This window comes from Ictalurus punctatus, chromosome 11 (genome assembly GCF_001660625.3).
Source record: "Ictalurus punctatus breed USDA103 chromosome 11, Coco_2.0, whole genome shotgun sequence".
Classification (NCBI taxonomy): domain Eukaryota; kingdom Metazoa; phylum Chordata; class Actinopteri; order Siluriformes; family Ictaluridae; genus Ictalurus; species Ictalurus punctatus.
The window spans coordinates 20,100,014-20,125,179 of record NC_030426.2 but is presented as its reverse complement, the minus strand read 5'-3'; the positions used below and the strand labels follow the sequence as shown (position 1 = coordinate 20,125,179).

General features: G+C 39.6%; 1 protein-coding gene across 1 annotated transcript in view; it reads left to right on the top strand.

The window, feature by feature from the left end:
- The window catches only part of zc3h3 (zinc finger CCCH-type containing 3), a 76,391-nt gene extending 55,759 nt beyond the window's left edge, over positions 1–20,632 (top strand). The window contains exons 5-12 of the mRNA XM_017479995.3: positions 3,247–3,389; positions 4,025–4,103; positions 4,347–4,505; positions 5,478–5,547; positions 10,102–10,233; positions 17,137–17,300; positions 17,469–17,626; positions 20,113–20,632. Of these exons, the coding sequence (XP_017335484.1) occupies positions 3,247–3,389; positions 4,025–4,103; positions 4,347–4,505; positions 5,478–5,547; positions 10,102–10,233; positions 17,137–17,300; positions 17,469–17,626; positions 20,113–20,144 (937 nt within the window). The 3' untranslated portion in view covers positions 20,145–20,632. The remainder of the gene's footprint in view (positions 1–3,246; positions 3,390–4,024; positions 4,104–4,346; positions 4,506–5,477; positions 5,548–10,101; positions 10,234–17,136; positions 17,301–17,468; positions 17,627–20,112) is intronic.
- The last annotated feature ends 4,534 nt before the right edge of the window (positions 20,633–25,166 follow it).

Here is a 25,166-nt window from a genome sequence, read left to right as displayed (position 1 = left end):
GTTAACTGCTGTCCATGTTCCATGTCCATGTCATGGCTGCATTAGTCTGCGTTATGGCTCTTTGGCTCGAGGTTGTCCTGTTAAAGCCTCTGTGGGGGCAGTGACTGTTCTCCTATTATCCGTCATTATGGATCCCACGGCTACAGTCACTTAGCTAGTGAGAACCCGTCTAAGTTATGAGCCGTGTCGGATGTGTAATCTTCCAGACGAAGGCAAGCAGAAATGGTGCACTACGGGCAGCACGGCCGTCTCACTGCGTCTGCAGCTGTATGTTTTAGCCCATCTATGGGTGTATTTATTTTTTATTCAATTTTCCTTGGTGTGTGTGTGTGTGGTGGGGGGTGCACAGTTTGTGAGTAGATTGGGTCTGACCATGGCAGTAGATTGTAGAGGAAAGGCTCCTGTATTGGGTGCAGATTGATGTTAGATGTAATTTACTGTTGGGTGTTAAAATGGGTTCAGAACATGTGGGGCAAAGTTCATGTCTCCTAATACAGAGTAGATTAGCTTTCGGACCTGCTCCTCTCTTACTCCCCCCCTTTTTTTTTTTTTTTTTTTTTTTACCCAGCCACTCGCACATGCTCTTACGCTCTCTCTCTGTCGCTATGCTCACAATCAATAAGAGGTGATTTTTTACTCTTGTAAGAAAAAAAACAAGACAAACTACTTGTGCTTTATTTTTAAAAGAACATCACTGTGCTTGTCATTTTCAACACTGATATTTTGGATAAGACTTCATGTTAGAAGACTTTGCTGCTTTATGCACCCCTTTGCTGATGTGTGTAGTGCAGCAAGCGGTGTGGTTCCAAATGGCTGGTATGAATGTTTTCTTCCCAATTGGTCAAAGCCTGACTAACATAGCAGAAGGGGGTGGAGGTTAGGACTGGGTGATATTGCAAAATAAATAAATAAAAATATCTATTTCCCCCCCAACTTTATATACGATTCTCGATTATGATTTATTTATTTTTTGTCACATAATTCAATAAAAAAATTACTCAGTTTATCTATAAATTTTAAAAAAAATTATTAGAATGTACTTTGGAAAATGTAGATGTGCAAAAATTACGATATATATATATATATATATATATATATATATATATATATATATATATATATATATATATATATATATATATATATAACAATGTTTGTACTATTTGCTATAGATGGCGCTGTTACTATTTTTGCACAACTTGAACCTTGCTTTGAACCTTTCTTTCTGGACAGAGGAAATGGGCACCTTGTCTTTCGTGACATGAAATGCCACCGCAACTCGGGGTATTCTTCTCAAATCCAACTTCCTTCGCGGTTTACAGAGTGACGTCAAATCAACCTGGCTGTGCACAGCATCAGAAATAAACAAAGTAAAACTCCTTACCTTTGTAAAGGAGTTATACTGTATGTACACAAGTATTAGCTCTAGATTAATCAACATGCAGACATATTTGTTTGTTAAAGCTAAAACACTGTCTGTACATATTGCTGTTTGAAAAAGAAAATATAAATCACTGATCCGAGTTAGCTGCCTAGCTTATTGCTAACTAGATACAAACATTTTCCCACATCGTCTGTCGAACATGCCGAGGTCATAAATGATGTAATTCCAACTGGCAAATTACCTCTTAGAATGTAATACAGTATTACATTTTACATAAACTTGTTCATCTGACTTTTCAAACCTGTACCAATTCCATAGCTATGAAATGATATTTGTACCTTTCTTTGCTATGAGCTCAGTCCTCTGCAAAGTGCTGCCTGTTTATCTTGGTGTTTTTGTTTGTGTGTTTAAGTGTTTGTTTTTATATCTAAGCCTGTAGTATTTGGGAGTAGCGCAGACTGTAGGAGGAGTTTATAAAGTTCAGAAGGCTGTGTTTTTCCTTCATATTGCTTTAACCTTTTAAATAGCATTTATAGATGTTTTAATTAAAATGTTAAATATGCATGTATACAAACATGTACAATCTTAATTAACTCAAATTAATTGAATTAATCGTGAAAATCAGGGGGCGACGTCAGCCATTTAGCAAAATTCAATTTAAGTACATAATCTGGGTGTTAATAGTACATTAGTAGGGCACAGTACAGTTTCCCTTTGTGAACTAATTAAATTACATTTTATTTGTATAGCGCTTTTAACAGTGGACATTGTCTCAACGCAGCTTTACCGAAACATATAAACACAGGATACAGAATTTAAGTGTGTGAATTTATCCCTATTGAGCGAGCCGGTGGCGACGGTGGTGAGGAAAAACTCTCTAAGATGATCTGAGGAAGAAAACATGAGAGAAACCAGACTCAGAAGAGAACCCGTCCTCATCTGGGTAACAACGGATAGTGTGAAAGTAAAAGAAAGTTCATTATGGTTTTTTATATGAAGTCTGTTTGTTTGAACTAGTCCACTGTTCACTAAAGGAGACCTGAGTGCAAAATTGTATGTGATAATTGCAGTCCCAAGAGCATAGTAGCAAACGTTGTCCCAGCAAACACAGCGAGAATGTGGAATTGAGGTCCAAAACCATTTCCATGGTACTTCAAGCGGTACCATCCTCAACAATCTCCAGGCTGTAGCCTCCAGTTGTTGAGAGCTCCATCCAGAAGTACGGCATCAGGATGGATCAGGCAGGTCCGGAGAGCAGAAATTGTCAGGATCACTGGCATCTCCATGAAATCATGTGTGGCTCGACAAAAGGGGAGATGGAGAGGAAGGACGCAGCTACTAAATTCCATAGAAAGAATGCCTGTAGATGTGACACGTTAGAGAATGACGTGACATGACATGAGCGGTCGTGTTTAGATAAATGTATAGGTGTTTAGTTACTCCATAATGTAATCACGCTAAGTCACAGTGTGTAGGAGTGTGTGAGAGAGCAGAAAAGGAAGAATGAAAGTGTGCACGTGTGTGAGAGTTTGCAGGGCAATCTCCCTGCTCTGGCCTCCTGCCCTGGCAATTATCTCAATGATTTCCTTCTCTTTTCAATTCTCTCCATTTCCACCCTGCCGTCCCTTCCATTAGAGGAGCAATTTACCAGAGTGGTGTGACATGGGAGCCAGGGAGGGAGGTGGGTGTGAAAGCGAGAGGCAGGGAGAGAGGAAGGAGGTGGAGCTGGAGTTATTACTGAGGCAACGCAAAAGAGTAGCTTTTCAGATTATGGCTGTGCAAAATATATGTCAAGTGTTTTAATCACTGATCCTAGCAGCACTTATCTCATTTTCCACATCTCTTATTCACGGTTCTTTCAGATTTCTGTTGCAGTCTCGTCTTCGTGCGACCCCAGACAGGCAGTGGAGAGGGCGGGGCATGCGGTGGATTGGCGGGGAGCTCTACAGAGTCTCGGCCAATAAGCTTTCCCGCACACATCCTAGCACACCATCCAACAGATCAGGTAAAGCATTCTTCAGATGTTGCGCGTCTGTGTTCAGCAAGAGCAACAGGAGTGTGTGAACAAGAATCGTGTGAGAGAGAGAGAGAGAGAGAGAGAGAGAGAGAGAGAGAGAGAGGGAGGGAGGGAGGGTGGGTGGGTGTCTATCTAAAATAGTAAATCTGTCATCAGTCAATAGTCCCAGTCTGTGAGTAGAACAAAGAGGGAGGGGAATTTACAGAGTGTTTGAGATTAAAGAATGTAACCCAGTTCAGAGCACACAACTTCTCTCTCCTTCTCAAACCTCAATCTCAAACACACACTTCTTAAATTCACGCCGCCTCTTTCTCCGTATCTCTGCTTCTCCATCACTTCTGTGTGTTGAATGCATTATGTCCATGCATTTACCAACCTAACTAGCATGCATCATAAACAGGCATTTCTTGTAAAACTACTAGTACTACTTTGTATCTTTCAGCAGGTAAAGGGGTCAAAGGCAAAAAGGTTGTTTTTTTTTGCCTTTAATTTTTAATACATTATAAATAGTATAACTATGAAACTACATGCCTTGTCTTTGACTCACTGACAGTTAAACACATGCATAACAGTTAATATTCTTTTTTTTTTGTTTGTTTCTCATTGTTCCTCCTAAAATTCAGGAAAGTTGTTCAGTCCTCAAGACGTATCCTTTGGCAGTAGCAGCACTTACAGGACCTCCAACACACGGCATGTGGCCAGGTTAGTTTGGAAAGTGAACATCCCTTACATCACTAGAATCCTAGCTCTTCTCCACCTGCCTAAAGTTTTAAACTAATTATAGGTCATATTTTATTGGTGATTAAAAAAAGCATTGAGTTATGGTAGGAATTGTTTTTGGTCAATCTTGTGTGCATCATCTTCGTTCCGTGGTCCCAGCCTGACTAAGTGAAGTCAGTAAGGGCTGTGATCCAGTATTAAAGCCGTTTGTGTTTGCTCTCTCAGTCGGGCGGTGCAGAAGAGTCTGGCCATCATTCGCCAGGCTCGGCAGAAGAAACAGCAGGCCAAACAGTACTGCATGTACTTCAACCGCTTTGGCAAGTGTAACCGTGGCTCAGCCTGCCCCTACATCCATGATCCAGATAAAGTTGCCGTTTGCACCAGGTACGTTCACATACACACAGACTCACCTTCGCATTTTATTTACGCATTTTGTCTCCAGATTTTGAACTAGCCTTGTTTTATTTACTCCGTGTCTTAGATTTAGATTTTCGATTCCTTTCTTGAAAAAAGATCATAAGGGGAAACACTTCAGGTTGTGGTGTTATAGGGAAAATATTTGTGTCAGGCTGCATCACACCAACCGTCCTCGATTATTTTCCATACAACAGCACATCCCATCCTGTTTATTCATATACCTCAGTGATTTTTCAGTGATTTTTTTTTGTTTATTGACTTAAACAAGACATGTCATACTTTTTTATTTGTTAACAGTTACATAGTTCACATTAAGACTGGGCGATATTATCCGTATAATATCGATATTGTGATAAATGATTACGCGATACACTTTTCTGAGATATCATTGGTATGGTGATGTTGGTAAAAATGTTTTTAATAATTAATTTGTAGGCATTAAAGAAAATTGTCCTGTGAAAACTTAAAGTTATAGCTTTACCTCTTACCTGTTAAGTGCTGAAACTGGAGACTCTTTTCATAAATGTTAAACGTCTCCTCACACAAAACGTAAGCTCTTTTTTTTTTTTTTCCCCTTTATGTGAATCATCTGCCATACAAGTCCCTGTGTAAAATTGTCACAATATAAATGTTGTCATATTCGAACAAGCGAATTAATATAGACCTGTGATTCGCCTTTCAGCTGCAACTTCTGTCAGAACTGCTGTTATAGACTCTTAATCAACATGTTCTGACCAGTCAGATTTGCGAATTCGACAGCACTGTGCTATAAATGCCACTAATAAGACTCAAACTTTAACGTTAATCTGTAATGTAACACACACTTATTGTCAATACTTATAGACACTTTTATGGACATGACTGTATTGTATATGCCATTTTCAAGCACTCTGTAATTGCTGGACTGAGTATGAACACTGATGTATGATTGGTCTACAGGTTTCTTAGGGGCACGTGTAAGCAGACAGATGGGACGTGTCCGTTTTCACACAAAGTGTCCAAAGAGAAGGTGGGTCATCACTGGCTACATTACAAGTACCTTGACCTGTATTTAAGCTCTTTCTTTGCTTGAGGAAAATAAGATTTCATCTTCCGTTTGTTTGGATTTTTTTTTACCCAATTTTACAAGCAAAAAAAAAAAACACTGTAGGTTCATACAGAAACCAGGATCTTTGTATCACAGCAATTATTATTAAAAGATTGTAAGCACTTAAGTATATGAGTGGCTGGAGTCAGGTTGAGGTCAGTACATGCTCGCCTGTCGGGCGATAATTTAAGATCTTATGACAGATTATAAATGCAGATTGTGGATTATTGTGGTGTATTATGATCTATTTGAACGATTGGCCCCTCAGATTCCCATGTCACATATTTGGCAACCGATGCCTTGGATATAAGAGAGGAGGGATCAGTATTAAGTGAAGTATGTGACATAAGAGCGTCATGTTAATCTAGATGGCCCAGAGATGACCTATATGTTTCCTACTTTTTAGCGCACAAACAAGCACACATGTGGATACGAATACTAACTCTACCCTAATCTTGCATGTCTCATTCCAGATGTACCAGCTGTTTTTATTTCATCGTGTACTGTTTATCAAAACTTCTTTTTTTCGTAGTTAATACGATGAAGATGTAAAATATTATATCTCTTATACTATATCATATGTTTCAATCAAATGATAAAACGTTTATGCTCCAAACATGATGTTGGATGTTGTTGTGCCTTAACGACTAACTCGCTTAGGGCTGGAACAACTTATCGACAAAATGTATCAAATTTGATGATAGAAATAGTCGGCAACAATTTTCATTATCACTTGGTCGTAATGTGTTATGAACTACATAGTGACATGATGTGTAGCTTCATTCAGATTAAAAAAACATTTGATTGAAATGGTTACACCATGTTACACCAGTTACACCAGACAAAAGAGTAGCATAAGACCAAAGTCCTGTAAAGTATGGGAACAGTTCACATTACATTACACTGTTATACTCATGACATAATTTGTGTTTTCATATTTCGATTTTATATCATTCATTTGTGGGACGGTGAGTAACAGTGGAAGCCTGATGTTCCAGGTTGGATCTTACTTATTAACTGTTATGTCATTTTGCACATTCATAGTCATAATAGTCTATCGTTCCTACCCTATCAGAAAGCATTATCTCATGCCACTTTGGCTAAAATGTCGGTACTTTGTATGACAACTCGGTGAACTGAAAATGACTGAACATGGTTTTGAACGATCAGCCTACAAGACGAAAGTTTTCTCACTTTAAAACATGTATTGAAGCGTGCATCACGCAGTGTTGGGCAGCAGCGTAGTGTTTCTTAGAATACAGAATATATATTATTAATAAATGTTGTGTGTCACTGTCAAGTCATCATAGACTATGTTTACATGGACGGCAGTAATCTAATTATTGACCTTATTCTGAATAAGACAATATTGTGATTAAGGTGTTTACATGAGTCGCTTTTAGAATACTCCTTTCATGTTCCTGTTTTACACGTTATAGAACATAGTTCGATTAACAGCACACTAACGGTGCGACGCCGTCCGACGTTCCCTCCGGAATTTCACATATCAACATACAGTTCGTCTTCGAAATGGTACCGTATACAGTTTTGGGTGTATTTATTTAAAATTTTTACAAACATTTCAAGTGCGGTTAATTATTCGTCATGCTGTACGTGCAAATAGACGACCGCTTGAAGCCGTGGGCTGCGTCCCAAACCGCGTACTTACCTACTGTATAGTAGCCGAGATACTTGTGTTTCGCCTATTGTGTGGTAGGTGACTACGTGGTTTGGGACGCAGCCGCGCTGTCTTGTTTGCCGTAAAACGGTCGCGCACTGCTGTATATGATCGTGTCTTGTCTCAAAATGCGGTGAAAACTCTCACACGACGTTAATAATGTAATTAAAGTGTTTACATGTCTGTAATACATGTCAATGATGCGATTAAAACAGGAGCACTCCACATGAATTAATTCAATTTGCGTTTACTTCGAGTATGACCTTAATCGGATTAAGGTAATTAAAAATTGCTGTTCACATGGTAGTTTCTTAATCAGAGTATCGTCTTAATCGGGTTAATAGTGGATTATTGTTGTCCGTGTAAACGCACTGATAGTCGTCACCCTGCTTTAGGTTCACGTCAAAGTCGACCCCAAAAGAGAGTCGATTCCCCAGGTCATGTCAGGGCGTTTGTTCTTGCCGTAGTCATCGCTCCGGAATAGAAATCTACTCTTCCGTATTTCTATAAAGCTGCTTTGTGCAGTATCTATTGTCAAAAGCCTTATACAAATAAAATAATATTTATCTGTCTGTTCTAGGGGGCTTTCACATATGCAGAGTTTAGTCTGTTAGAATGAAACCCAGGTTTTCTCCCTCCGTGCACGTTGTTTTGGCAGGTGAAAACACCTCAGTCACTAAAGTGAACTGTAGCACCGTTCGAGTGGATTCGAGGGATTCGACCCAACTGCAGAAAGTAAACGTAACATACTGTATATTTAGGGTTGCAGATGACATTTTTGGTCGGGTGAAAAAAAGTTGCAACTTGAGACGAAGGAGAGGTGTATAGCGCTCCTATCAAAAAGCGGTGTTCTCTTGGTATTTGGACTGATGATCAAAAAAGAAAATAAATGCCAGTTATATAATGATCTAATCATTTATTAGTGTTCTCCATGCTTGGTTTATGTTCCCGATTTCTACCTATTGTAAAGATTTGTTAACCTTTTTCTTTTTTTCCCCCACCTCATCACTGTATTTGTGACCAAAAAATGAAAGTGTTTCAAGAGTACGTTTTCAGCGCCCTCCCGCCCCCCCCCTTTTTTTTTTGCTTTTCGATTCTTTTAATCGCATGCAGTGTGAAACCAAATCGAACTAAATAGCAAACAAACCAAAAGTATCGATTGTTGCTCTGGTTTGGACTAATAGGTGTGAGAAGCGTTTTAAAGTTGAGCACATTGGTGTGTCTTGGTTGGAAGCTCTAGGTTTGTCTTCCTGTAGACTGAAGAAACGAGTCTTAAGAGTGTTTTCTGATTGCGTGTCAACCCTTAAATTTCAAACATTTTCATTCCAGCTACATTTTAATCAGGACACTTTCAGACATTATGACTGCTTTTTCATTCAACAAGAATATTGTCTGGGGGGGGAAAAGCCCACTACACACACAGTGGTACTAGTTGTTTATTTGTTATTCTGTGTTCTATTACAAGCTGAATAGATTCACATTACTTGCCCATGTGTGTGCATATCTAAAGACCAAGCTCACGACGTGTATATCTCTTCTAAGAGTTGTTCCTGACGGAAAAGGGAGCTGGTTTACATATACAAGAACACTGTTTGTGTTCTGGCTCAAGGCATAATCTGAAGATTTCCCCTTCCTTCGCTTGCTGACGGGTGGACACCTGTCTCACTTGTTGTTTGTCTGGCAGAAAATAGCTGTCCCTCTGAGAGTCTTCACTTTCCTTAGGAATCCACAAACACACTCCCTCACAAGCACTTGTTGAGACTTTCGCTCATGTTGCATCCAGTGGCCTCGCTCACTCTCATTCACTCTCACACCCACTGCACCTGTGACGGTCGTCATCCTCCTTTTCGCTAAGCGTCAAGAGGCCAGCTGGCAGCTCGTCTTAAAGGAGCAATGTCACCTCTTTGTGGGCCCCATCTGCCCGGTCATAACCCTCCTCCTTACCCGTCTTCTCCCCCTTCCTCTGTTTTCTAGCTGAATTTATCCCTGCTCCTTATTTCACGTGTATATCCAAAGAAGCATGGCTCGAGTTTGGGCCTGAAATCCAAACCGGTCGAGTACATTTCTCACCCCTCCCATCACTCAGCACTCGAACGCATCCGAAACCGGACTCCTCATTCTCCCAACCCCTCTTGACCGTCAACGGAGACGTGGCGTGCCCAGTCCTATCTTCTGCACATAAACACGTCATGAGAGCACTACAAGCCCCTGCTTGGGTAAATATTTCCGTAGCAGTTAATTAGACAGAAACGATATGACCCTCATTGAGCTGAGATTCCACATAAAGAGGCTCAGATTACCCTCGTCCTCCACTTGTCATCCCACTCACTAGTTCAAGCTTGGAAAAAGCTCGATCGCACATTTTCACACTCTGATTGATTATTCATACATGCAGATAATATTCGCAAACTCGACGTCTGCAAAATAAATTCATTAACGCGTCGACGACACGTGCGTATTTACCGATTCCGCATTAGGAGTGTGAATACGAACACGTATTTTGGCAAGTAGTTCATACATAATCATTACAGCAAACACACGTGAGACAAGATTACACACGTGATACAGCTTCTCGTATTTATTTTTAAAGAAAAGAAAAGAAAAAAAGAACACATTATGAATGTATTATTAAGACCTGTTCGCTGTTTTATTCACTTGCCTATGAGCCTCTTGCCTGGCATTCTGTCCTTCAGACGTGCTACACAATCTTGTCAGTGCTAAACAGCATATTAAATAACCACGATGTGTCTGTGTCTCTCAACCCGTTAATCATTCGCTATCTCTGTCTCTCTCTTTAGATGCCTGTGTGTTCGTACTTCTTGAAAGGAATCTGCAACAACAGTAGCTGCCCCTACAGCCACGTCTATGTGTCTCGCAAAGCAGCCGTGTGTCAAGACTTCATCAGGGGCTACTGTCCTCAGGGAGAGAAGGTAACACACTCACTCAGCACTGCAGCATGTCCAACTCTCAACGCACACACTCAATAAAGCACTTTTTCTGGCACGCATGCATCTTATAGGGTGCTGGCTTAAATGGTGCCCATGATGACAGCACTGAAAGATCATCAGGCTGTATTATGTTGTACTCTGAGGCAGTGTGATTTTATAGGGCGGCAACAAACAATTATTTAGATGTTTACTTATTACTCTATTAATTCATTGTTTTGGGTACCATAAATATTTACATAAACTTTTTTTTTTTCTAATTTCAATCAAATGAAATAAATTAATTCATGTTTTTGGGGTTTTTTTGACATTCACAGTTTGTTTATAATAAAAAAAAAATAATTATAAACAAACCCTTGCAGAATCTGGAAAATGTAATTATTATTTTTTTTTAATAAGACGGATCATTAAAATTTCAATTAGTTTTTTATTTAGCACTGAATGAACTATTTCATGTAATGGATGTTTACATATAGTCCACAAGACACAATAATAACTGAATTTACACAAATGAACAGTTCAAAAGTTTACATTCGCTTGGTTCTTAACCCTGTGTGTTGTTACCTGGATGATCAGTGGCTGTTTTTATGTTTTGTGAGAGTTCTTCATGAGTCCCTTGTTTGTCCTGAGCAGTTAAACTGCCCACTGTTCTTCAGAAAAATCCTCCAGGTCCTGCACATTATTTGCTTTTCCAGCATCTTCTGCATATTTGACCCAGCAGCGGCTATCTGATTTTGAGATCCATCTTTTCACACTGAGGACGACTGAGGGACTCGTACACAACTATTACAAAAGGTGCAAACATTCACTGATGCTCAATAACCCAACAGAATCGATTAAGAGCCAGGGGGTATAAACTTTTGAACAGGATGATCGGTGTAAATTAGTTTGTTTAAAGAGCTTTTTTCCCCATTTAGTACCTCCCTTCAGAAGCTACACAAGATATTTACGTTTCCCAGACGACAAAATAATCGCAATTTACACCAATCATCCTGTTCGAAAGTTTACACCCCCCTGTCTCTTAATGCATGTTGCTTTCTTGAGCGTCAGTGAATGTTTGCACCTTTTGTAATAGTTGTGTACGAGTCCCACAGATGTCCTCAGTGTGAAAAGATGGATCTCAATATCATATAGCTGCTGTTTGAAAGGGGTCAAATATGGAGAAGATGCTGGAAAACCAAAAAATGTGCAGGATTTTTCTGAAGAAGAGTGTGAACAACTATTACAAAACCTAAAAACAGTCATGATTATCCAGATAACAACACACAGTATTAAGAACCAGGGGTATGTAAACTTTTGTACTGGTTCATTAATGTAAATTCAGCTGGTAGTGGTAGCGCAGTGGTTAATACATTGGACTTCTGATCGGAAGGTTGTGAGTTCAAATCCCAGCGCTGCCACTGTTGGGCCCTTGAGCAAGGCCCTAAACCCTCAACCGCTCAGTTGTATAAATGAGATAATTTTTAAGTCGCTCGGGATAAGGGCATCTGCCGAATGCTGTAATGTAATGTAAGATATGGTGACACTTTCTGCAAGGTTTTTATTTTCTTTTTAAACATATATGGAAGGAGTCTCCAATGTCAGCACTGTTTTTGCGTCATGGGGGAGTTTTCAGGACAGAGGAGATTGTGCCTCCTGGTTTCTCTGTAACATGCTGTATTATTACGACTGACGGAACGACTGTTTATAGATGCTATAATGTAAGTGATAACAGGAACTAACTTGTCAACGTTAAATGTACCGGGTCATCCCGCTAAAGGAAAAAAATCTATTTTGGGTTGCGCTATTAGAGGAAATGAACATAAGTCGGACCGGTGTGATACCCTGAACCATCTCAAAGTTGTTGGAGTGTTATTCCTTACACAACTGCTATACTTGTCTGGGTTAAGAGGCTTAATTGCAGATTTTCTCTAGTAAAATAAAGATAGTCCTTTCCACTGCTTCTAAAGTAAAGATCTCATGGTTTAGGGATAGCTCTGCATAGTTATAGTTGAATGATTCACAATCCAAGAGTACTTCTCCTTTCCATATATTCTCTAAACAAGCAGCTCATACTTTATTGATTTAAAGCACACTAACATAATGTACAAAAACATATTAGCAAACATGCATACATTTTAAACATGTTGTTTCTGTTTGCTACACATTATATCATTACATACTGTAGTATAGTGTAAAATGAAAAGGCTTTGCACTGTTCTTGGTGTTTCATGTTGTGCCTCAGAGCAAGTCCTTGCTGTTTCGTCCTTTCGCTGTTTTCTCGTTCTGTTTGGCTTCCACACTCACCTCTCTATCTTTGTCCCTTTGTTCATTTGATCCCCCCCCCCCCCCCTCTCTTTTCCTATTTGTTCATCTTTGCTTTTCCTCCATCGTAACAAATGCATTGTCTCACTGTCAGGGCTCATTTAAATATTTGGGGTGAAACACGAATATATAAAGAGAGAGATATTAATATTTATTCTATTAGCCGAAGTGCTTAGGTCTGTAATTTTGCGCCATCCCAAAAGCACTGTCTCAGATATGATGGATAGCACGCTGTAATTATGGACGTGAAAAAGTGCTGATGACGGCAGTACAGGCGAGAGGCCAACGATAGATACGCCAGCAGAGCAAGGGTTAAAGCACGCTCTCATCCTCTCCATTTCTCTCCCCCTCTTTTTTTCCCTTCCCTTCATCTCTCGCCATCTGTCTCTCCGTCTCCAGTTCGCACTATCTGTCTTTTTTCTGGTCTCCTTCCCCTTATGACTCTTCATCTCAATCACTTTTCTACTCTCCTCTTTTTCTTTTGCCTCATCCCACTATAACTGCACCTCTCTTTCTCTCTGTACTCACTCTCTCTTTTGAGGTGTTTTCATAGCTTGTATTGCACTGTCTCTCTCTCTCCCTCTGTCTCTCGCTCTGTAATGTAAAATTGTGAAATGTGCTGACTCGTTCTGCTTTGTGGCCAGTAGAAAGCTCTTCTAATAGGCCCCAGAGACTTTCCAGCCTACCTTAAATCAAGTGGAAAATTGTTAACTTGTGCTGGTATAAAGATGTTCCATCCACTCCTCCTTTTTTTTTTCTTTTTTTTTTTTTCATGCATCTCTTTTCCTCCTTTTCACTGCTTTTATGTAAATGAAAATGTATGGGAGAGCTGGGATGGCCCAGGCACAAGCTTTCATCTGTTTTCTTTGCTGAAAGAGGTAGCAATTCGCATCACAGTTAATGAGCCTTCTCTTAGTGTCCACCTAAAAACAACCTTATTCTTTCTTATTACTTCACAACCTGCTTCAGTAGATCTGAGCTTCCCCCGACTGCCTGCTGTCACATATACACACATAGAGGTGACGCTATACAGAGCTTAGGTTTAAAAGTAGGAGCTGTGAAAAATGGCAGCCAGGGGTTAGATTTTATTACTGTTATTAATTTTTTTATAATAGCACAGACCTGATGGTAGTTCCTGCAGCAAGACGAATGACAGGTTTATAATGATGCTTTCATTCTAAGATGTTGTCATTTAATAATCACGATCAATGTCATAATTTTTTTTTTTTTTGAAAAATAACGGAGGGAAAATAATTTAAGTAAAGTGGAATTAAAAGACAGCACAGTGACAGCTCCAGGCTCGCCAGGTTGATCCTGAGCTTGGGTTACTGTCCATGTGGGTTTCTTCTGGGTTCTCAGGTTTCATCCTGCATCCCAAAACATGTTAGTAGGTGAATTGGCTACACGAGATTGCACTTGGTGTGAATGTGTGTGTGTGTGTGTGCGCATGGTGCCCTGAAATGGACTGATGTCCCATCCGAGGTGTACTGCGGGATCGTGTCCAGTGTTCCCGGGAAAGGTTCCAGATCCACCCCCCCGGACAGTGACCTAACCAAGTGCTTACTGAAAAATGAATGAATGAATGAGTGAGTGAATGGATGATTCAGTGAATGTATGAACGAACGAACGAATTTCCCCTTGGCGATTGATTAAGTACATCTATCTATCTTTCTATAGTAACAAATTACACTGGGACTTACACATGGTGAAGCTTTCAGAGATTTTTAGTCATTAAAAAGACTTTTAGTTAACATTTTTGGAAGGAGTCTCCAGTGTCAGCACCACTGTTGGGCCCTTGAGCAAGGCCCTTAACCCTCAACTGCTCAGCTGTATAAATGAGATAATTGTAGCTCGCTCTGGATAAGGGTGTCTGCCAAAAGCTGCTGTAATGTAATGTAACACTCAGAGGAAGGGAAGGGCTTTGTGGTTTCACAGTAACATGACATGCTACAGTTGCTGGTTTTATTAACCTCCAGAGATACAAATAAAGAGGCTGGAGAGGGACTGACTGTTTATAGCACCCATAACGCAAGTGATAATAGGAACTAACTTGTTTTAGAGATGTTCCATAATATTAAAACTAACTATAAATAGAGAAAAATATGAGATGTTATTCTTTAATAATTAAAAATAATTATAAGGCAGATTGCTGTGGTGTAAGAGGAGTAAAACACTATATTCAGTGCAGTTGGATTATAATCAACTTCAGGGTGGTAAGAGTAAGTCCCCTTCATGTCGGGCAACATTACACACGAACCCCTTTTCCTAAAACATTATATCTCGTGTTTTAATACTTTCTATAGACAAAATAACCTTATCCATCCATAACATTTATCCTGAGCCTATCACTGGGAACTCGGGTTCACAAGACGGGGAGCACCCTGGATGGAGTGCCAGCCCATCGCTGGGCACAATCGTGCACACACTCTCACACCCATTCACACACTGACAATTTGGAAATACCAATCAGTCTACACCGCATGTCTTTGGGGAGGACATGGGGAGGAAACAGGCCACCGAAAGTACAGGGAGAACATGCAAGCTCTGTGCACACAGGGCAGGGGCGGGATTCGAACCCCCAACCACGGAGGTGCGAGGCAAATGTGCTAACCACTGATCCACCATGCCAGTGGCATGGTGTTATTATATATATTATATAGTTATTATAGTTCTAAGTCTTTGTCTGGAATAGAATTTGTTTAAAACGATGCCAATCACACAAATAGGTGTGGATAAAAAATTCTTATTCGTAGGTCCTTCGTTATCTAATGAAGAACCTAGATTTAAAAAAAAAAAAAAAAACTTAATTAGAATTTCAATTAAACTAGTAAAAGTGCTGATTATATGATACAAAATATTTCACATCATAACTGGTTTGGGTTCTGTGAATGAAAAGTTCAGGAATTAAAAAAAGAAAGGAAAAAAAAACACCTTTAAATGCTGATTTCTCTTTTCTCTGTGTGGACACTACATGCCAGAACTCTCATGAGAGTCACCCTTTTGTAAAGCCACAGCTGTATATCTATAATTCTTCATTTGTTTAGTAAAGTAGTTCTTAGGGAAATGCACAAGTTTTTGGTAAAATGAGTTGAACTTCAGTCAAACTAAAAGCAAATGGGCATTCAAAAAAAAAAGGGAGAGAGGGGGAAAAAAAAAACAAAGTACCTGAATGCTCCTCGGAGATGGGGTGAAATTGCAATCGACTGAGCACAAGTGGAGAGGGATTTAGCAAATTGAAGCAATTAGCCACGAGCATGGTGAGTGATGATGTTGTCTATAGGATGATGTAGAGGGTATTAGGGCCAAGACTCACAGGCTGCGATAATCTTGTCCCACGAGACAGTGTATTTGACAGTGTGTGTGTAAGCGTGTATGTTGGTGTGTGCATGCTTTTCTTAAGAATGCTCTATAAAGGCTTGATGTTGGTTAATGTCCAGAATGCATCTTTTGCAGCAAGACAGACTTTTTTCTGATCTGCAATTATTGAGTATATAGATCTCCAACCTATTCGGTGTTCTTGAGGCGTCGTCTGAAAGAGGAAGCGAGAAGCAAAAAATAAAATCATCTCCAGGACAAACATGTCTGAAATCGTTTACAGCCGAGTTTTTAAACATTGGTTATTCGTGATGCTTAAAGTGTCTAAATTAATTAGGCATGGTTGTAAAGGAAATAAAAGACATCAATCTCCATTGGTTTGGTGAAATAAATGTATTTTGCTTCAGTTCAAAGAAAACAAATATCCACCTTTAGTTAAAATGCAACTTTTCATTGTTTGCTCGAATTCAGACACAGTGACAGGTGATGGAACCGTCACACACTTTCTGTTTCGTCCGACTCGAATGCCTGGTACGAGCTGTGAATGTGGACCACACTGTGACACTAGTATTCATAATGGTTTGCTTTCATTATTCTGGGTGTGAAATGGAATGCTTGTGGCCTAGTAAATCTCAGAACTGTGGCTTGATAGGACACATGGTATCTGAGTGTGTGTGTGTGTGTGTGTGTGTGTGTGTGTGTGTGTGTGTGTGTGTGTGTGTGTGGTTGTGTAGATCTCAGGATCTCCGTATGCACTCAGAGCAACTACGGGGTGAGTGAGAGTCCACACTGTTCCCGGAAACACGAAATACGATCCTGTAGCCTCCTCTCCCCCTTCAGAGACACACACACACACACACACACACACACACACACACACACACATACAGACAGACTCTATTTCAAGAGCAACCTGCTCCTCGTACATGCTCTATCTTCTCACATACATGCGTCTTGCGCCCCTCGCCCCATAGTGGGTATAATTAGCTTTTCTGACAGGTGGAAGAGATCGGATCTCCTGAAGAATGAAGCTACCAATTTACACCCATATTACACAGGCGCACAGACACTCTCACCTACTCTCACTCACTGGATCATTTGCACACTTTTTTTTACTTTTTTTTTTTCCCTTCTCAAGTGCACACATTCACAACACACAAACATCCTTCTCCTTTAACGTTGGAAACACAAACACTAGCAGTGCAGAACCTTACGCCTTGGAGGGAAAAATAAACGTCACAATAATAGGACATGTCATTTTCTCTACAGTGTAAGAAGAAACACACTCTCGTGTGTCCAGACTTCTCCAGAACTGGTGTGTGTCCCCAAGGGACTAAGTGTAAACTGCAGCACAGACAGAGGGTCAAACGTGCTGGATCCAGCCTGAGCTCGGGCTCTGCTAAAAGAGCCCGCAGCCGCGAATCAACAAAAAGGTCCGTCTTAGAAATCACATTTTTCAAGTTGTTAATTAAGCTCACTTTCACATCTACAATCTTAAGTCTATTTGAGTGAATCCTGGTGCATTACATTTTAATTCCCCCTTCAGAGGTGATGCTAATTCTCTAATTGTCTTATATTGCTTTTTTTTTCCCCCCTGTAAGTCCCAGGCCAGAACCAGAGTCCACTCCTGCAGAGGACGGCACGCCTAAGACTTGTCTTGCAAAGCTGCCCTCCTTCATCTCTCTGTCCAGTTCCCCAGAGACCCCAGAAGGTGGTGTGAGCCCTTCATGCCCCCCTGGAGCAGGGCCAGAGGGCACAGGTGAGCCGTGACCCCCCCAGTAGGCGGGGGATCTTCATGCACCACACACACACACACACACACACCTGGCAGCTTTTACAGTTTAGCAGCTTTTCCAGTGTCTTTTGAAGCAAATGCTGAATTTTGTTAATGTTGCAAGATATAGACGTTAGTATTATAGAGGAGGATTGTTTTTTTTATTTTAGAGAAAGGTCTAAGGTTATATGATTTTGGGAAATATTTAGTAGCAATCTTCAATAATTTGTTTTTTTTAAAATAAAGAAGGAAAATTAAAAACAATATTTAAGGAAAGTGGAATTAAAAGACGGCACGGTGACGCAGCAATAGTGTTAACACCTCACAGCTCCAGGCTCTCCGGTTTGATCCGGAGCTTGGGTTACTGTCTGTGTGGAGTTTCACATGTTCTCCCTGTGTCCATATGGGTTTCCTCAGGGTTCTCCGGTTTCATCCCGCCTCCCAAAAACATGCTAGTAGGTGGATTGGCTACTGTAAAGTGCACCTAGGTGTGAACGAGTGTGTGCTTGGTGCCCTGAAATGGACCGACGTCCCATGCAAGGTGTACTGCTGCATCGTGTCTGGTGTTCCCAGGAAAGGCCCCAGATCCACCACAACCCTGACCAAGACAAAGTTCTTACTAATGACTAAATGAATGAAGTTCCTCTTGGCAATTAATAAAGTATATCTATCTAAACAGTTAGAATTAGAAGCTGGAGATGGATGATATCGTGATACTTTTTTTTATGTGTTGTTTTTTAAGGAAACTTATAAACCTTGAATACAATTATTTAATGTCTACAGATTTTCCCATCCAGTTAGCTATCAGTTAAAGTGTATACGATACTCGCGATTTCTTCGAAAAGTGTATGGTGGTCTAATTTATCACAATATCAATACCATATTGTCATACCAACCAGACCATAATAGGAATGCTGTAGGAAGCAGGTAATAAATTATAGGTTATTAGAGAAGATTCTAAGTACAGTGTAATACTAAAAAGGCAGTAGTAATATCTTTAGAAGGGTGTGGAGATGGGGTGTAATACTAATACGGGTTGTGATTTTTAAAGATAGACTATAGATGGGTAGAGTGAGGTACAATACTCCGAAGGGGGCAGTGGTATTTTAGGGTGGTAAGGGGGAACTAGTGCTTATTAAAGGGGGTAATAATATTTAAATATAGGGTAGAGGGTGTGTAATATATAGGGAAGAGGGTCATAATATTTAGGTTTGAGCACAGGCACAGCTGAACACAGTGCTGACAGTTTGACTGATTGAGGATGGGTGCATGGGGACACATGTGTATACACACACAAACACACACAGAGTCACTGAGCGTGTTACATGTTCGGCTCTATGTATCTTCATGCTTCATTGAAAGCTGCTGCCCTTTCTCCTGTAACCGCACTGAGGCGAGTGGCACCAGGGTTTATTTCAGTCCATGTATGTAAGCTTATATGTAGCAGCTTTGCCCATGACACACACACACATTCACTTTCTCTAACCCCTGGCTATGCTGATTTATGTGTTCATGTCGAACTGGAAAAAGTAGCATAATGATATTTGATGTGAGGTCAGACTCGAGTGGCCTTGATTGGCAGCAGTGGCCTCTCTGACCTCACGGATGCCTTTACAGTCAACAGCCACTTTAACATTCTTCTATCCATATAGTCGTGGAGAAACAACTAAGTGATTGATGAAAAAGCCTGTGACAACTCCCACACGCATGCACACACTATGAGAGAGAGCAGTTAAGTGATACTAATTAGGACACACCTCACCTCTTGTGCTTCATTAAAGATGGTAGGGATGCAAACAAACTCACCTCCACCTCGGATTAATTAGCTCAGACCCACCGTATAACAGCTGCTATCTCCATCTCTCTCTCTCTCTCTCTCTCTCTCTCTCTCTCTCTTTTTCTTTCTGTCATTTTGTATTATTGATATGTCTTGTCAGGATAGAACGGAAAAAAACAAAAAGTGAGTACTATAACGTAAATCACTTTTTGTAGTTATTGGAGACTTTAGTTTTAGTTTATTAATAAGAGAGGTTCGATTATAAATATATTTTTTATCTTTTCATTTTTATATAGAATCTACATAAAGATTTTGGGTCCACAATGAAAAAGTGCTGCTAAAATAGAGTATTATGTGTATTTTTTTTTTTTATTATTATTATTTATTTTTTCATGCACGTGTTTAGGTGTTGCTCAGTGTAGTCATTTCCGCTTTCTTCTCTTTCACCCATTTTATTACTTTGCTTGTGTCGGAGTCTTTACAAACTCTGTTCTTTTCATTTACCATTTGCTCTTATCATCAGTGTTTTTCTCACTCATTCATGTTCAGGTTCGTAGCAGCAGCGCCGCATTTAACCCAGCTCTAATATCCGGAGGAACATACAGAGCTACACAGTTACACACTTGAGAGAAATACGGCAAAGATTTAATGTCCCCTTATTGTGTTTGTATTTTTTCTGCTTTCTTTGCTGTAGGCAAGAAGCTGCACATCAAGCCTCGCTTCTAGAGCCAAAACCCAACTGCAGTCCTTCAACACACAGCCGGAATGCTCCGGCTCAACTGTGGCAAGTTTCTGACTGCCGAAAAAGATCCAGAAAATGGTTCCAAATTATTAATTACTGTACATGTTACAGTGCTCGAGTTATTGTATAATTTGGCATAGAATAGACCAGAAATGGGCTTAGTACTACAGGTAAGTGATGAATGTCCAGCGCTTTGACTCCTAGTATGTCTGAATCCATAGAGTTTAATCACCAAGCTTATTTTTAGGTTTTATCACTTTTTTTGACTTGATATTTAACATACTGCAGGTGCCTTTTTGAGGTAGTGCATCTCAGGGAATCTTTTTGTGCATGTGTCACTTTTAAAACATATCTTCAGTTGTTTGTATTAGAGAAAATTGTATTTTATTGCATAGTATTTAAGTTTGTGGTTTTATTTGTACTTTAAAACAAAACCCTAAAAATTTCCAATTAAATTTCCAATTAAAGACGATCATTGTGTGCTTTTTTTTTTTTTGTCTTTTTGTTGTTTAAATTCAGTGAAAGCAAAGTAAAAAGATGAAAAGTCTCAAGTATAGAGTGAAAGTGAATGTAAATGTTTCTCCTGTCATGTAATTAGCATGTTGAGCGATAGAGAGGTAGGGACTGGATGATGTCTGGTGCAATCCTTTCCTCTCTGTCAAAGTTCCTGATATTCAGAGTATTAATACTGCGTTTAAACACAACCTCATGCTCGATGATCTATGAGCACCGGTCGCTGTGAGAAAGCTGGTTAACCACACAGGCAGCGACAGGGGGCATTAATACACGCGGCAAGGGCCTCGCTTCAGAGCGTGACACACTCGCATGCCCTGACAGGCCTGCCGCCGTGTTAACGAGATAAAGGCTGTCTGCCTGATGTACTGTATACACACACACACACACACACACACACACTAGCTGAGAGAGGAATGGTGCAAAAGAGAATGCCGCATTCCTCTCCATTTCTCTATTCTCCATCTATCCATTTCTTAAGTTGTCACACAGAGACAAGCGCTTCGTATGAACACTGATGGTGTGCAGATCATGTAGTAGTATAACATTCAAGTCTACACTGTTTTTCATAAATCTTCTCTTTAACGTCTGTTTTTTTCTGTCTTTTTTTTTTTTTTTAAATTAATATTGGTACCCTTGGTAAATATGAGCAAAGAAAGCTGTGAAAAATTGTCTTTATTGTTTAACCTTTTGATATTTTGTTTAAAAAAATTAAACAATGCAATCAAACAATTGCAAACAAAAAGCAGGTTTATCAAATATATATATAACCATGTTAAATATATGTGTGCAACAATTATTTTCACCCTTTTAGTCAATACTTTGTGCTACCTCCCTTTGCCAGTAATCTATTTTTGTGTTGACTTTGATGTATGTTTTGGATCATTGTCTTGCTGGAAGATCCAACCACGGTCCATTTGAAGCTTTCTGGCAGAGGCAGTCAGGTTTTCATTTAATATCTGTTGATATTTGATAGAGTCCATGATGCCATGTATCCTAACAAAATGTCCAGGTCCTCTGGCAGAAAAACAGCCCCAAAACATTAAAGCCCCACCACCATATTTAACCGTGGTGATAAGTACGTGGTACTTTTCCAAGTGGCTACCTCTCTGTGTGCACCAAAACCACCCCTGGTGAGAGTAGTGGTGATGATGTAGGTGATTTCGGATTGTAGTTTTGGAGACTTTCTGACTCCAACACACAACATTACTTCTGCAATTCTCCAGCTGTGATCCTTGGAGATTTTTTGGCCACTCGAACCACCCTCTTCACAGTGCGTTGAGACGATATAGACACACGTCCAATTCCAGGTTGATTCATAACATTTCCAGTTGACTGGAACTTCTTAACTATTGCCCTGATGGTGGAAATGGGCATTTTCAATGCTTGTGCTATTTTCTTATAGACACTTCCCATTGTGTGAAGCTCAACAACCTTTTGTCACACATCACAGCTATATTCCTCGCTCTTACCCATTAATATCAACGACTAAGGGAATTTGACCTATGTGTTACCTCATATTTAGTCCCCTGTGAAACAGGAAATCATGGTTGAACAATTTCCTGTTCCTAGTCACCCAGATGTACTAAAAAAAAAAAAGTTAAATATCAATGGGAATATACTTCAAATAGATTTTTCTCACATGAATTCATAGGGGTGCCAATAATTGTTGCACACCCATATTTGATAAAAATAGTTGTTTTTTTTCGATAAACTTGTGGTGTTTGCATTTGCATGATATCCATGAGAGCAAAGTATTTTTTATGTATTTTTCGGAAGGTCGGGGTTCAAGCCCCAGCACTGACAAGCCCTTAACCCTTTCTGCTCCAGGGGCGCCATATCATGGCTGACCCTGCGCTCTAACCCCAGACTCCTAACATCTCACTGTGCTGTAATGTATATGTGACCAATGAAGATTCATTATTTTAATTATCATAAAAAATAAAAAAAAAAGACCTAAAATGTTGTGTGCTTGTAAAAAAAAAAAAAACAAACAAACAAAAAAAAAAAACATAGAGCAGTCACCACTCATTATTAACTGAGAAGGAAAGCATATCCTCCAAACAGGACAGAGATACGGAGCAATCCATCTTTCTCTCCCTCCCTTCCTCTCTCGTTCCCTGGCTCTGACGGTGAGGATGTAAGTGCCTGAGACAGATGTCTGCTGCCGCTTGTCTCAAAGCTCAACATGAGCTGCTGAGCTCGGCATACTTTAATTAAGATCAATATTTCAATTTTTAGTAAAAGAACATGGGAAAGAGAGGGAGAACAAAGTGGGGGAGGAGGGGGAAAAACATATTTCCCTTTTTCCTCTGAAAAATCTGACTCAAATTGGAGGGGAAAAAAGGGAAAGAATAAAAGGTCGTGTAATTTTTCTCCACCTCGATGGATTTCAGAGACATAAAAAAGACAAACTTATTACAACTCAGCAAAGAATCTACCCCATCAATAAAGATCATGCTTCCACTGCAAGTAGTTATTCATTAGTCTCACACTACTCCATTATTTTTCCTTCCTTGCTCTCACATTTCATTCATCATCTGGTTCAGGTTCTTCTATGATATTAAACTGTTTCTTTGACAGACTCGGGTCTGATCGCTAGTTCCCCATCTTGTCTGTTATTTTTCTTTCTTTCTTTATCTACCTATTTCCTTAAAAACTTTACACGACTCTCACTCTTCTCGTCTGTCTTGTGGCAATTCCTGCTGGCGTTCCATACTCATTTTTATTGCTGCAGACTTCAAATTAAGTGGACGTGTAAACATCCATACACAGTTGATATTGAATCTTTGAGCTGGCCTTTAAGATTTTGAAACCCATAAATGCCTGCTTTCCAAACCTGCCTTTGTTAGCCGTGACCTCACATCTCTGGCTTAAGCAGGAGTAAATCCGTCTCTCAATTTTCCTGGCCAAAGCCTCATCATCCTTCGCTCTGCGTTACGTTTCTCCTACACTTTGGACGTGCTGATGTCCATTCCTCTTAAATCGGGAGAACTGCACCAGCAGCTAACTCCCAATATGCAAAGGCACAATGAAAGCCCTGACTTCAAAATTTATGCTTCAAGGTGTTGGACACGTCGGCCACACCCCGACTCCACTTGCTGAATAGACGACGCTGGATCTTCTTAAAGGTGGCCTTTTTAAAGAAGACTGCTTAGCTTGGACTTTAAGGTCCACTCATGCTTATTTGATAAAACCCTCTGTAATGACTTAGTGCACCTCAAATACTCTGATATGATTTGTCCCTTCATCTCACATATTTTCCCCCTTTTTTCTCCTCCGTAGGCAGATATGAGTGTTGAGAGCACCTGTATTTCACTCTGTTGAGCTTAGGCAGGAAATCTTACTTTACCACATTACATTAAATACACCGTAGCCTCGAGCGGTCGGCTCTCAGGAATACTGCTCCAAGGTCTACTCTAGTTTATGGGTCTCACTTCAGGTACATTAAGCAGCAATTCCTTGTAAACTGATATTTAAGTCCTGTTTTGCTTTCCGAAAGTGTATGATGGCAAAATTAGGTCAGTTCTGTCTTGTTTTAGAAAGGTGTATAAGCTTTAATATATACTGTAATATTTAATATATCCTATTAATATACACCATTACTTAGAGATGCACCGATGTATCGGACGATAAAGGCTATTTTTCACGCTATCGGCCGATAGTTTAAAAACATCCGATGATCAGGGCCGATTATATCCTGTCAATCAAAAGAGGGCGGGAAAACACATCGATTTCATGCTGTGTGTAAAGATGTCTCTTGTGTGGAATGACGACAAAACTGCAGTTTGTAATCTCTGTAATCTCTGCACTGATCAAATTTTACGCTGCAGCAGTGAAGCGGGAGTTTCAGCGTTGAATCTAATTTTTTTTTTTTTTTTTTTTTTTTTTTTTTTTTTTTGGACGTGCTGCTCGAGCTGAATTAAAGTGCCAGTACACCGTTGAAAGATCTAAATTATATATAAATTGTATATATTGCACAGAAAAATATATTTGTAGAGTAGTACATTTCATATCCAGGTAATTAATATATAAAAAGTTGATATTATATATTAGCAGTTTGATGTTCAGTGATGAAGTAGAAATGCTTTTGTTAGTGGAGAGTGAATGTGAGACTAACAGGAGGATTTTAGAATTCAGTCAATGGTAATATGAATTAATAACATTCAATAAGTTAAGAAATCTTACTTTAATCTTCAGACTTGAGTTCATGTGCTCATGTTAATTAGAGTCATGTGTGTTCTGTTCATGAGACCAGTTACTGTGAAACAACTTGTTGAAATGGAGAGAATAAAGTTTTTATTTGCATTTCCTTCAGAACTGTGGAATTAATTATTATTCATTTAAAAGAAGGTATAAAAGGCAGAACTATCTGTATTGGTTATCGGTATCGACTGATATCACTCTGAATAATCAGTTATCGTTATTGGCTGAGAAATTTAATATCGGTGCATCTGTACTATTACTATTTATTATAACTTTTTAAATACTAT